At 36.1% G+C, this 13,441-nt stretch overlaps 1 protein-coding gene across 5 annotated transcripts in view; it reads left to right on the top strand.

The window, feature by feature from the left end:
• The window catches only part of ALCAM (activated leukocyte cell adhesion molecule), a 206,295-nt gene that overhangs the window by 167,701 nt on the left and 25,153 nt on the right, over positions 1 to 13,441 (top strand). For all 5 annotated transcript variants that reach the window (XM_031039762.2, XM_031039756.2, XM_081797495.1 and 2 more), the window contains exons 7-10: positions 4,880 to 5,007; positions 6,888 to 7,020; positions 10,910 to 11,022; positions 13,298 to 13,433. In XM_031039762.2, coding sequence (XP_030895622.1) covers positions 4,880 to 5,007; positions 6,888 to 7,020; positions 10,910 to 11,022; positions 13,298 to 13,433 — 510 coding nt within the window. The remainder of the gene's footprint in view (positions 1 to 4,879; positions 5,008 to 6,887; positions 7,021 to 10,909; positions 11,023 to 13,297; positions 13,434 to 13,441) is intronic.

The raw sequence follows: 13,441 nt of genomic DNA, 5'->3' as shown, positions 1-13,441 counted from the left end.
AAGAATTCCTCATATCAGTGAGGTCATATGATACATGTCTTTCTCTGATTGACTTATTTAGCTCAGCATAACACCCTCCAGTTCCATCCACGTCATTGCAAATGGCAAGATCTTATTCCTTTTGATGGCTGCATAATATTCAAGCTGAGAAAAAGAGAGAGAAACAACTACTGGATCATGAGGGCAGAATTGTTGAGAATTTTTGTGTCCATGTTCATCAGAGTTATTGGCCTGTAGTTCTCTTTTTTAGTGGAGTCTTTGTTTGGTTTTGGAATTAGGGTATGCTGGCCTCATAGAATGAGTTTGGAAGTTCTCCTTCCTTTTCTATTTTTTTGGAATAGTTTGTGAAGAATAGGTATTAACTCCTCTTTAAATGTTTGGTAGAATTCCCCTGGGAAGCCATCTGACCCTAGACTTTTGTTTGTTGGGAGACTTTGAAGACTGATTCAATTTCTTTGCTGGTTTTGGTCTGTTCAAACTTCCTATTTCTTCCTGTTTCTGTTTAGGTAGGTTATATATGTTTCTAGGAATTTATCCATTTCTTCCAGATTGTCCAATTTGGTGACATGTATTCTTCATAATATTCTCTTATGACTGTTTGCATTTCTGTGGTGTTGGTTGTGATCTCTCCTCTTTCATTTGTAATTTTATTTACTTGAGTCCTTTCTCTTTTCTTTTTGATAAGTCTGACTAGGGGTTTATCAATTTTATTAATTTTTTCAAAGAACCAGCTCCTGGTTTCATTTATCTGTTCTATTATGTTTTTTGTTTGTTTGTTTTTATATCACTTATTTCCATTCTAATCTTAATTATTTCCCTTCTTCTGCTGGCTTTAGCCTTCATTTGTTGTTCTTTTTCTAGTTCCTTTAGGTGTAAGGTTATGCATATTTGAGATTTTTCTTGCTTTGAAGTAGGCCTATATTGCTATATACTTCCTTCTTATGAACATTTTTGCTGCACCCCAAAGGTTTCAGATCATTATGTTTTCATTTGTTTCCATGTATTTCTTTATTTGTTCTTTAATGTCTGGTTGACCCATTCAGTCTTTAGTAGGATGTTCTTTAACCTCCATGTATTTGTGTTCTTTCCAAATTTTTTCTTGTGGTTGACTTCAACTTTCATATCCTTATGGTCAGAAAATATGCATGGTATTATCTTAATCTTTTTGTACCTGTTGAGGCTTGATTTGTGACATAGTATGTGATTTATTCTGGACCTAGTATGTGATCTCTGTCCCATGTGCACTTGAAAAGAATGTATTTTCTGCTGCTTTAGGATGAAATGTTCTGAATATATTTATTAAGCCTATCTGGTCCAGTGTGTCATTCACAGCCTTGTTTCCTTGTTGATTTTCTGCTTAGATGATCTGTCCATTGTGCTTAGATGATCTGTCCATTGGTATAAGTGGAGTTTTAAAGTCCCCTACTATTAATGCATTATTATCAATAAGTTCCTTTATGTTTGTTATTAATTGTTTAATATATTTGGGTGTTCCCACGTTGGGGGCATAACTATTTATAATTGTTAGATCTTCTTGTTAGATAGACCCCTTTATTATGATATAGTACCCTTCTTCATCTCTTGTTATAGACCTTGGTTTAAAATCTAGTTTGTTTGATATAAGAATTGCTGTTCCAGCTTTCTTTTGACATCCTTTTGCATGGGAGATATTTCTCTATCCCCTCACTTTCATCTGCAGGTGTCTTTAGGTCTAAAATGAGTCTCTTGTAGACAGCATATAGATGGGTCTTGTTTTTTTATCCAATCTGACACTCTGTGTCTTTTGATTGGAGCAATTTAGTCCATTTACAATCAGAGTAATGACTGACAGATATTAATTTAGTGCCATTTCATTACTTATTTTGTGGCTGTTTCTGGAGATTTTCTCTGTTCCTTTCTAGTCTTTATCACTTTTGGTCTTTCTTTCCCACTCAAAGAGTCCCCTTTAATATTTCTTGTAGGGCTGATTCAGTGGTCTCGAACTCCTTTAGTTTTTGTTTGTTTGGGAAACTCTTTATCTCTCCTTCTATTCTGAATGATAGCCTTGCTGGATAGAGTATTCTTGGCTGCAGATTTTTTCCATTTAGTGCATTGAATACATCATGCCACTCTCTTCTGGCTGCTAAATTTCTGTGGAGTGATCTGCTGCTAACCTTATTGGTCTTCCCTTATAAGTTAGGGACTTCTTTTATCTTGTTGCTTTTAGGATTTTTCTTTATCTCTATATTTTGCAAATTTAACTACACTATGTCTCCATGTTGACCTGCATATGCTAATTTTGATGGGAGTTCTCTGTGCCTCTGTGGATTTGGATGTCTGTTTTCTTCCCCAGATTAGGGAAGTTTTCAGCTGCAACTACCTCAAATAAACCTTCTGCCCCCTTTTCAATCTCTTCTTCTGGGACCCCTATGATACAAATGTTATTATGGTTGATGGAGTCACTGAGTTCCCTGAGTCTATTTTCATGATCCAAGATTTTTCTTTCCCTCTTTTGTCTTTACACTCCCAATTTTGATATGCCTCAAATCCTTTGTAGCCATGGCCCTGCACTATATCTCAATCTTCATCACTTCACTGTATCTTCTACAGTCCTGTTCTGTTTTCCAGATTCCTCCTTTAGACTACTACTTACATGCCTATTCATTTACGGTCACTACCTTACTTTTGTTTTCTAGCAAACACCTATTCATTCTTTAAATCCCAGCAGTAGCATCAATTCCTACCAGACACTTCCCAGTCTCATGCATCTGTAAGCTACCAGTGATCACATCATATATAATTTTTATGTTTTTATAGTCTTAATTGTTTGATGTCATTATAAATAGATCAAAAGCCATGCTGTTTTCAACTTTATAACTTTAGCACTTAGTACCAGCACAAAATAAATATTAACTAAACAAATGAATACATGAGTGGACAGAGGATAAATGGAGATGGGACAAAGAAAATTTGAATAGACTCTTGGTAATTATATAGTGGTATATATAGAATAGTGAGATATAATTCTTACCTGAATAGTTCAAGGCAATCATGGGTACCAGGTTAAGAAATTTTTATTTCAGTCTTCACATATCATTGTAATCTTCAAAACATTACTTCAGAAAACTGATTTAGAGGAAATATATATATATATGCATAATATTTATATATTTATAAATTTATATATACATATGTATAAATATTTATATATTTGAAGAAGTGGAATGAGGGCACTGTCTAAAACTTTGATGTTAGTGTTTCAGGTATAGGTTAGAGCCTGGACTATGGAAGTGTTAGTAGGAATAAAAGGGGAGAATCAGATGCAAAACACAGTATTAATCATTAAGACATGGTGACAGAGTGGATAAGAGAAAGCCAGAATACCTGGCAGAATGATTTACTAATGGACAGAGTAAAATTCAGAGAAAAAGTCAAGGATAACAGGAGAGCAAGAGATGGTTAATTTTGTTTGAGGCATGTTAGCTGGACATCCAGAAAGTTACTGTTAAAACTCAAATCTCTCTGATCTCAATATAGTTCTTCAGTTCTCTATTACAGAACAGAGCCTATTGAAAGGGGACACAGAGAAGGGAAGTTTTGAAATAAAGCAGGAAGTCAGACAGATTGTGATCCCTAGCTGTTCTGGTGTCAGCTTTGATTGAGTAGTCTCGCAGTGACATGCAACAGGACAAAACAGTCAGCGAAGGGCCACATAAAAGAGAGAAGAAGGTGTAGAAATCGAAGGCCAGTGGAGGATGAAAAACAGACTTTATTTATCTTCCAGCTTTACTGGGAACTGCTAGCGAGGGAACTACCTCAGGGAAATTCAGAAAAACTAACAAGAAGTATATTAAACCAGTCACTGTTTAGCTTCAGAACATTCTGGGCAAATAGGGAGGCCCAAGCATTAAGAAAAGGCAACAAAGCAATCTATGTTTTTTCTGCATTTGGGTATTAAAAAGATACATAAATGATAGCAAGAGATAGGAAAAAACCTCTGAATCTACCACTTATTTGTTTTATTAGCTAATAACAAAGTAAGTCTTCATAGATTATTTTTCTACTCTTATTCTATTATTCTTATTATCCAGCTATATAACAAGCTGTATTAGAAAGTGGGTTATTTATAACTGCCAACACCCCTTCCTCTTATTTTCTGTTTGCTAGATATTGTCCTTTGTATCTAGCCTTCAATTTCTTTAGTGTTCTACTGTTAGTAGTAGCCTCTACTAAAGAATACCCTTTAGCCCTATTTTCTCCATAAAAGTGACCAAAATGGAATGAAAGTTTGCTCCAATGCACAGAACAGAATTACAGTATATTTACAGTCCTGTTGATTGTTTTAAGGGTCTCCTTCAGTTCACGAAAAAGATTCATCTTTTTGAAAACTGATCTACTCTCCTGCATGCCAAAAACCTTGCTGGCATTGCTTAGCTCATGTCTCTTTTTATTTGATATAAGGTATTATTATGTAAGATGAGTGTAGGGTTGCCTAATAGTTTTAGCTACTATGCTAGCTGATCCAGTCTTTCCAAACCGTGGGGTTCATATAATATATTAGTTAAATGTCCTTATAATGAAATCATGCAGTGAGATTGTTCCTACTGGTCTTTTACACATAAAATAATTATGGTTATTCCTACCTCAGTTAAAGACATTTTGCTAAAAAGAAATTGGTTTTTAATGTAAGAGGGTTTCTTTGCAGTTTTCTCTAACCAAGATTAGTACTTGGTATGGCAAGTAGCTATTAACTTCAATCCCTCTGTAAAAGGATACATTTAAGTAATTACCATTACTCGCTTCTTGAGAAAATTGTGTATAATTTAGTCATTTATATTGTATGTACAGAGTGATTTGGTACTTGATGAAAATGGTTAACTTGTGTCTATGTCTCTTGCAGATCCTACTGAGCAAGTGACAATAAAAGTGCTGCCATCAAAAAACGCCATCAAAGAAGGGGATAGCATCACTCTTACGTGCTTGGGAAATGGTAACCCTCCTCCTGAGGAATTTTTGTTTTACTTACCAGTAAGTGCTTAAGGATTATTACTTGAGCTAGACTACTATCATTTTGTCCTACTGTGTGGCAGCTGGCTGACATTAAGAATCGTGTGTAGTTGTGCAGCTCATTCTTGGGGACAAGAGACACCTGTAAAATGTCCCTTTGAAAGGTTGTTTTTTTTCTTCGTTTTGGTCTGGTTTTTTTTTTTTTTTTGCATCTACCAGTGATCTTGCCTTTTTTTCCTCAGTGTTAAGAGATTTCAGGGAAAAAGAGATGAAAAGCTGATCATAACCATGAGAAACGATGGACTCTGAGAAACAAACTGAGGGTTCTAGAGGGGAGGGAGTGGGGGGATGGGTTAGCCTGGCGATGGGTATTAAAGAGGGCATGTACTGAATGGAGCCCTGGGTGTTATACGCCAACAATGAATCACGGAACACTACATCAAAAACTAATGATGTAATGTATGGTCATTAACATAACATAATAAAAAAAAAAAGCTGATCATAGGAAACCATAATTACAAAAACTCTAGTTTTCATTATCTAGATAAGCTATAAGAATCTGTTCTTCAAAAATAGATAACGCTAAACTGAAGAATGATGAGAGCAATGATGTAGATTCTAAATCTACCCATAGTGCCTTCCTGAATACATCTCTGACCCTCTGAAGTAGGACCGTTCTGTTGCACATTATATTTAACTTGAGAGAATAAAGCTAGGGGCTATATCTTGCCATGGCATATGGTCTTGAAGGGCCAGCTCCTCAACTTTTATCAATATGATAGCTGAAAGGAATGATACATAGAGAAGATAATTTGGAACATTCCTCTAGGATGTGTTCTAGATATCATGGTAGTATGGAGTCAGACTAGGAGAGAGCTGTTGAGGACACTTGTTTGCTCTCCCAGAGCTCTTCCTAGGTTTGTGTATGACATAACTTTCCATTGAGAGAAGCCACATACAACCTTATATTACATTTACTTAAGGGTTATCTTTACAAATGTCACCCACTACCTTTCTCAGCAGCATTTAAGAATATCATCTACTTAGAAGGCTCATTACTCAGAACTCAGAAGACTAATTACTCAGAAGACTAATTACTCAGAAGACTAATACTCGGAAATATTACTCAGAAGACTAATATAGCTGATTTCTTTTAGACTTAAATGTTGATAGAAAACTTTGTTTCTCCCAATAAATAATAATATGTTCTTTGAACAGTATGTTCAAAAACATACTGTTTTTGTCTTATATGCAAATGAACTTCTGAAACTAATTATGTTTCTACCTTGGCTATCAGGGATGACAGCCAAATTTGTGTCTTAGCTTTACAACAATATCTGATGATTATGGTTTTTTATTACTATATAGTTCATCTATATTCTTTCTATTCTTAGTTTATTAATTCTTTTCTTTTCTTTTTCTTCACTCTTTAAAAAAAAAAAATTCTCCTCGCCCCATTTCTTTCTCCCTTCCTTCCCTTCCCTTCCCCTTTCCCTCCCTCCCTTCCTTCCTTTCTTTTTTTCCTCTCCTTTTTATTTGGATATGTAGCATGTTTTCTTTTAAGCTGCCTCAAATCTTTTTGATGAATAGAAGACATAAATATAAAATGAAATACTAGATTTTTAAAAAAAAATCTGCTTTAACTCTCAAATTCAAGCCTTGCTGTCAATAGAAAAGATGTCATCAATATCATGTTTATTAGCTCCTCAATTTCCTTAGAATCAAAATAGCAATTATTTTTCCAGAAATCAGACAACACAAATTCTACTCCCATTTGTCCAATCATAGAAACACATTCCCTTTTTTTCTTACAAAAGAAAATGCTATTTTCATCAAGAAATACAATTCATCTCATTGTAGCTACCAGGTGTAATCATCTGACATTTTACCTCTATCAAAAGGGACAGCCTGAAGGAATAAGAAGCTCAAATACTTACACGTTGACAGATGTAAGGCGCAATGCAACAGGAGACTACAAATGCTCCCTGATAGACAAAAAAAGCATGATTGCTTCAACAGCCATCACCGTTCACTGTAAGTCACCTTATTCTTCATTATCAACTTCACTTGAAAGGCCTCTAATAGTCTAACTTGGCTGTATTTTCAAATAAAGTGCAACTATATTTTCCTTAAATAGCGTGGTTTCAATAGACTTACTGAAGTGCATCAAAGCAACCTCAGCTTTGGTCCAGATTTGCACTGCAATATTGAAATCTTAAGTGGATCTAATAAGCGCAAGTTTTGGCAGTGATAAACTTCAATCTTCTTTCTAAATGTCTTCAATTTGTGGTATCAACTAAATATTCATGTGGATCTTAAAGAAATTACTCATTTTATATTTTAAGAAAATATTTAGACATTCTCAAAGTTCACAAGGTTTGCACTAGGCCCAGAAAAAAGTGTAGATTAAGTATCTTTATTATTATTATTATTATTATTATTACAGAATAACATTAGCACCAAAACCCAAGCAATACATAGTTACTATAGACTCAACTTTTGGAAGCAGCAGAGGTAGAGACCACTAAAAGCCATTTATTGGCCTCTGTATAGAAGAATAGAAAATTTCTGGAAACAGAAACTCTTCAAAATTACCCTGAACGTATTTATTAACTTTTATCCTGCTTTTGACCTCCAGATACTCCCGAAGTTATACTTTAGTGTGATAGGAAAAGAGATACATAAAAAAGAGCACTTTAAGTCCTTTGTTTTGTAATTTCTGACAGTCTATATTCTTGATATACCTGATGCATTATGGAAAGGGGGAACTAATTTTTTTTTTCAAAGATTTTATTTATTTATTTGAGAGAGAGAGAATGAGAGAGAGCAAGCACATGAGGGGGGGAGGGTCAGAGGGAGAAGCAGACTCCCCGCCGAGCAGGGAGCCCGATGCGGGACTTGATCCAGGGACTCCAGGATCATGACCTGAGCCGAAGGCAGTCGCCCAACCAACTGAGCCACCCAGGCGCCCAGGGGAAACTAATTTGAACTGCTCCCTGGCGACACTAGAATTTACAGAGTGCTTTAGGCAAATGTCAGTGTTGCTTGGAGGTATAGGCCAAACTTTCTAGTAAGTCCTTTGTACCCAGTAGCACCTCTTGACATCCTCCATTGCAATAAAGTTTCTCTAGACATGATGTGCTCTAATCCCATTAAGTATGAGGGGTTTCTTTGTTTCAAAATTGAAAGAGACTAGAAATTGTTCTGAGGAAATGGTTCTAAATCTCTCATTCTACTTATAATGCTTGGAAAACATATAGGATAGGAGCTAAAACTTTGAGGGAGATACAAGGAGATACATTGGGGAATAGAGTAAGCAGATGGTTGCTTTTGAGTGTCTGATGTTGGGAGCACACCCTGGGGAGCCCTATAAAAATAGAAGACTGTTAAGAAATGTTCACAGCCAGGCCATTTCTCTATTTGCACCATATTCATGTTGTATAGATCTGAGTGTGTCTGCCATCAGAAACTGGTTAGAGAGAAAGCAGTGATCTCTCAGGATAAAAACAATGCTACTTTTTCTCTGAGGACCAGTCAGTCCTGGCACCATTTATCCAGCCTGTTCCATGACCAAAAAAAAAAAAAAAGGAAGTAAGAGAATATAATCAGCAGATAGAATTTCCTGTGAAACAACTCTCTGATATCATTGTCCATGAGATCTGTGGGCCAGTAACCAATAACCCAGTGCTTAGAGATAGTATAGTAAGCTTAGGTTTAAGAGATGCCAGCTACTCAGGACCCTAAAAGGAAAGGGCCCTTATTTGTCTCATCTGTAGATCAGTCAGGGAGGGATAGTTGGCAGAGTAATAAGGCAAATGTGGTGCAGCCGCATTGTACCTCAGTGATCAGCTGTGATAAAGAAAAACAAAATTAAACAAAAGTATGTAACAGTTTAATTGGATTTCAGTGCACTTAATTGGATTTAAATGCTTTTGGGTTTTGAAAGGTAGACTATAACATTGGGCTTTAAGGCCTATATTTCTCTTTAAAAGCTGAAATAAGGATTACAAATAAATGAAGATTTTACTCTGAATTACATGAAACGAAAACATAAAAATCCTGTTTTTTGCCCATTTATCCTTGATTGCTTGTTTGTTGTCTGAAAACAAGATTTGTCTCCTTTCCATAGCTGACTAAAGGGAGTGTGGATAGAGAAGCACCAAGCCACGCTCGCACATGTTTGCAGAACAGACCCCTCATCAGGGCTGCCCGCCCACAGACCCATAGCTGCTGATGAAGCATCTCCTATTCCTCTGCCAATTCGTGCACAGATAGACTCTTCATCAGAACTTCCAAAGTCCATCATCAGCCTTTAAAATCACTTCTTTTATCTTCTCACTGGCAAATTAACTGTCCAACTAACAAAAGCTTCTCACTCTCCCTGAATAGGGTTTTCATCTAAATGTAATCAATCCAGATTTTCTAAGGAAACTCCACTTTTCTATGTGATAATGCATATTTTAATATTAATGAGAACTGTGAAAACATGCTTCTTTCCTTCACTCAGTAATTGTTTTCTAGAGCCTACCATGTGGCAGACACTGTGAATGCACAGTGACAACAAAAGGCATGGGTCCTACCTTCATGGTTCTTACAGTCTGACAGCAAAAACAGGTATTAAAAGTGATGTTGGCCAGCTATCAGCCCACTGCAGCTACAATATGTAAAGCCAAGGAGAAGCACGGGGTGCAATAGGAAATCCCCACTGCTGTGGAAAAGAGTCTCAACTCTTAGCATGGCAGGCATAGTCCTTTATAGTCTGGCCTCCACTAATTACATAGGTTTATCATTCATACCAGATTACTCACTATGGTGAAATCTGCCACACTCTGTCAGCAGTCTGCCTTTGTTTATGTGGCAGACGTTTTCCCTGTATCTCCATTTATCAAAGCCCTTCTCAACGGTCAGGGACCACAAGCAGATACTACCTCATATACAAAGCCTTTATTACTGCTTTGCAACCCATTTTGGCTCTGTTCTCTACACTCCCATAAGTCTTTGCTTCTACCTCTGTTTGTAGCCCTTTAGTTTTTCAACAGATACTAATTGAACTTCTAATCCGTAGCATGTATGCTAGTAGGTGCTGATTTCATGCTGCTGTGTATCAGAGTCACATAGCTGACGGCGTATTACCTCTACCTCAAAAATTGTAAATTGTAAGCTTATATATTCATCTCTGTATCTCCCTCTGTCAGTGCTTGCAAATTAGTAGCTGCACAATAAATGTTTGTTCTATTAAATCAGATTTTCCTCATACAGATCAAACTGTGATAGTAAGATTTTTATAGAAATTACTTTCCATCTGAAAGATTATACCTCCTTAGATGTGTTTATCCTGTTTTTAAAAAATGATGCCTGCTGACAGTGTGCCTAACAATAGATCTTATTTAAAATTTCAACTGCATAAGAAATGGAATTGCGTTTAAAAAAAAAAAATCTTACTACTATAGTCAGTTCTCTCTGAAGAAATAGACTACCTCATGGTTTTTCAGATTATCACCTGCTGTCTAAATATACTTAATTTTCTCCTGGCATGCCTTACCAACTCATTTTATAATATTTACTTAATTATCATCTTTCTTTTCTTCCAGAAGTGATTTAAGAATTGTTTTTCTTAAGGTAATAGACCCCAGGGGAATACTTCTATGCAGTCAAAACATCAGTCATGTTAACTGCAAATAAATGTATAATCAGTTAGATTGACCATTTCCTTGTCCAAACTGGTCTCAAACCTGGCTTGAAAAAGTGGACTGATTACACTACAGTTCAGTTATTTTGGTCACATAAATCAGTTCTGAATTTTGAATACAGTTAGAAGGATTTTTTTTTTTTTTTTTTGGTCTTTCATCTTTTCTTCTCCAAAATATTTTGACTGTCTTCCTTTCCTGGAGTTTGCATTTCAAGTAGATTTTGTGCTTCACAGATTTGGATTTGTCCTTAAACCCAAGTGGGGAAGTGACCAAGCAGATTGGCGATGCCTTGCCTGTGTCATGCACAATATCTGCTAGTAGGAATGCAACTGTGGTATGGATGAAAGTAAGTCATATTTCTTGGTAATATTACCAATTTTACACTGTTTGGACTGACTCCTTTTTGGCTCTTTTGCATTTACTATGACATCTAAATATGTATACTCATGGGTAATATGTTTATATACCCACACTCATGCTCTCTTTCTCTATATTATAATCATATAAATGATGTCACAATAAAATTTTAGAGGTACTCAACAACAGTATGGCATCCATAATTGATTGTCTGAAATTTACTTTGGGACATTGATTTATCTGTATCTACTAAGGAATTCTACACATACACACACACTCACGGACACACACATGTTTATGGTTGTATGCTCTAGAGCTTACCAATTTTCAGTGTGTTTTAACCCACATTATTCTCACATGACACTTAAAAGAACCCTATGAAATATGCAGGACATTTATTATTTCCCCATGTTATTCAGAAAGAAGTTGAGGTGAGAGAAATCAGAAAGCTCTTAAGTAGCAGAGTCAACTCAAACTCAGGTCTTATTGGGTTTAATAAACACTGTGCTCTGATTAGATAACTTTCAGCCTGAAACTGACCTTAAGTGTCTGAATGGGAGTTTATTGGATTCGTAGCACCTTTTCAGCCCTGGGCCATAGTGGAGCACCTGGAACACAGTGGAGCTTGGTCAGTATTTCCTGAGTGAATGCCTCTAATCTTGTAATTGTCTGGAATGTAAGCCATTACTGGGAACCCAGTCATTGTTACCTTTTTAGAGTGAGATAGTAGGATTGTACTTATGCAGGATTGCATTTGAGACAAGGTTATCACCAAAGGGAAAGGTTGTAACTGTAATCCCACTACTCAAGTCCTCAGCTAGTATATCTAAACACCCAATGCACGTGTTGACGAAACACATACAAACCATTTCACAGGGGAGTTGACAAGAATTATCTTTATAAAAAATTGTGGAGAAATGTATTGTTAGAATTTCCTCTTGCTGAAAATATATATTATTTTGTATTGCTTTTTGATCACTTTTAACACTAGATCCTCTCTGACTTGCTTTCTTTCTTTTAAAGTGCAGTTTCTTATTTTATTCTCTTTTAACTGGAGCCTCATCACCCTTCTTGTTCACTCAGATAATTAAAATGTCACTTTGTAGACTGCATATTCACTATAATATATTTGTAGTAGTCCGTGGTAAAAGGGTTGGACAAGTTCTAGGCAACTAGACTAGTCAGTAATCATACAAGCACTTGTTGTTTTACTACAGGACTAGAGAGACTAAGTTTACTTGGCTAAACTAGTTTCTACACCAACTGCAGTCACTGTTGTTAATTGAATGCCTAATGTCGGTAGTGCTGATCAAGATGGCCTAGCCACTGGTTAGTTGATGGGGAGTGGAGAAATATTCATAGTGGGGAAAGACCACATGCTGTTAGGATTGTGTTTAGGTGTCTGCTTAGGAGAATTTCCATTACTGGTAAAATAGCATTATTTTCTGTATACCAAGTGCTTTTGTAAAAATGAAATGCTGCATTTCCTTTGTTCATAGAAATTAGGGTAGGAAGCTGTTAGTAATGATTTCTTTAAAAACATTTTGTCATAATTACCATGGCTCTGTAATGGATCCCCTGTCTTGATAAATGCATCCTATCAAATGGCTTTCTGGTATTTATGCCTATCATTGATAACGTAGCACAGGTCTCCATTGTCTTTCAATACTAGTTCATCTACATTTGCAACAAGGAGTAGCTATTATCAATTGAGAACTTTTTTTTTTTAAAGATTATTTATTTATTTATTTATTAGAGAGTGCGCAGGAGAGAAACAGCATGAGAGGGGAGAGGGTCAGAGGGAGAAGCAGGCTCCCCGCTGAGCCGGGAGCCCGATGTGGGATTTGATCCCAGGACCCTGGGATCATGACCTGAGCTGAAGGCAGTCGCTTAACCAACTGAGCCACCCAGGCGCCCGAGAACTTTTCTTAATGTAAACACATTATATTACTTACATAATTAAGTCCTCAAACAATTCAGTATGGTAAGATTATTATCCCATTACAAAAATAAGGAAACTGAGTCTCAGAAATTTATGAATTTGTCCCAAATTATAAATTCAGTAAATGAAAGAGTCTGAAATAAAACTCTGAATGTGTAAAACTACAAAGGAAATCTATTTTTGAAAGCATCTCAAGTCAAGAAAAAGGAACTTGCATTTTCCTCAGATCTGGAAGAATAATTTTAGGCTCCACAACAATCTCATAAATACATGGAGAGTTGTATTTGAGCCGTATGAAGTAATTAGCTTTTTGTTTAATCAGGACAACATCAGGCTTCGATCCAGCCCATCATTTTCTAGTCTCCATTATCAGGATGCTGGAAACTATGTTTGTGAAACTGCTCTGCAAGAGGTTGAAGGCCTAAAGAAGAGAGAGTCATTGACACTCATAGTAGAAGGTAATAAA

This window comes from Leptonychotes weddellii, chromosome 1 (assembly GCF_054177405.1).
Source record: "Leptonychotes weddellii isolate Sample4059 chromosome 1, ASM5417740v2, whole genome shotgun sequence".
Classification (NCBI taxonomy): Eukaryota; Metazoa; Chordata; class Mammalia; order Carnivora; family Phocidae; genus Leptonychotes; species Leptonychotes weddellii.
The sequence above is the reverse complement of the archived record's forward strand: the minus strand, read 5'-3'. Positions and strand labels throughout refer to the sequence as shown.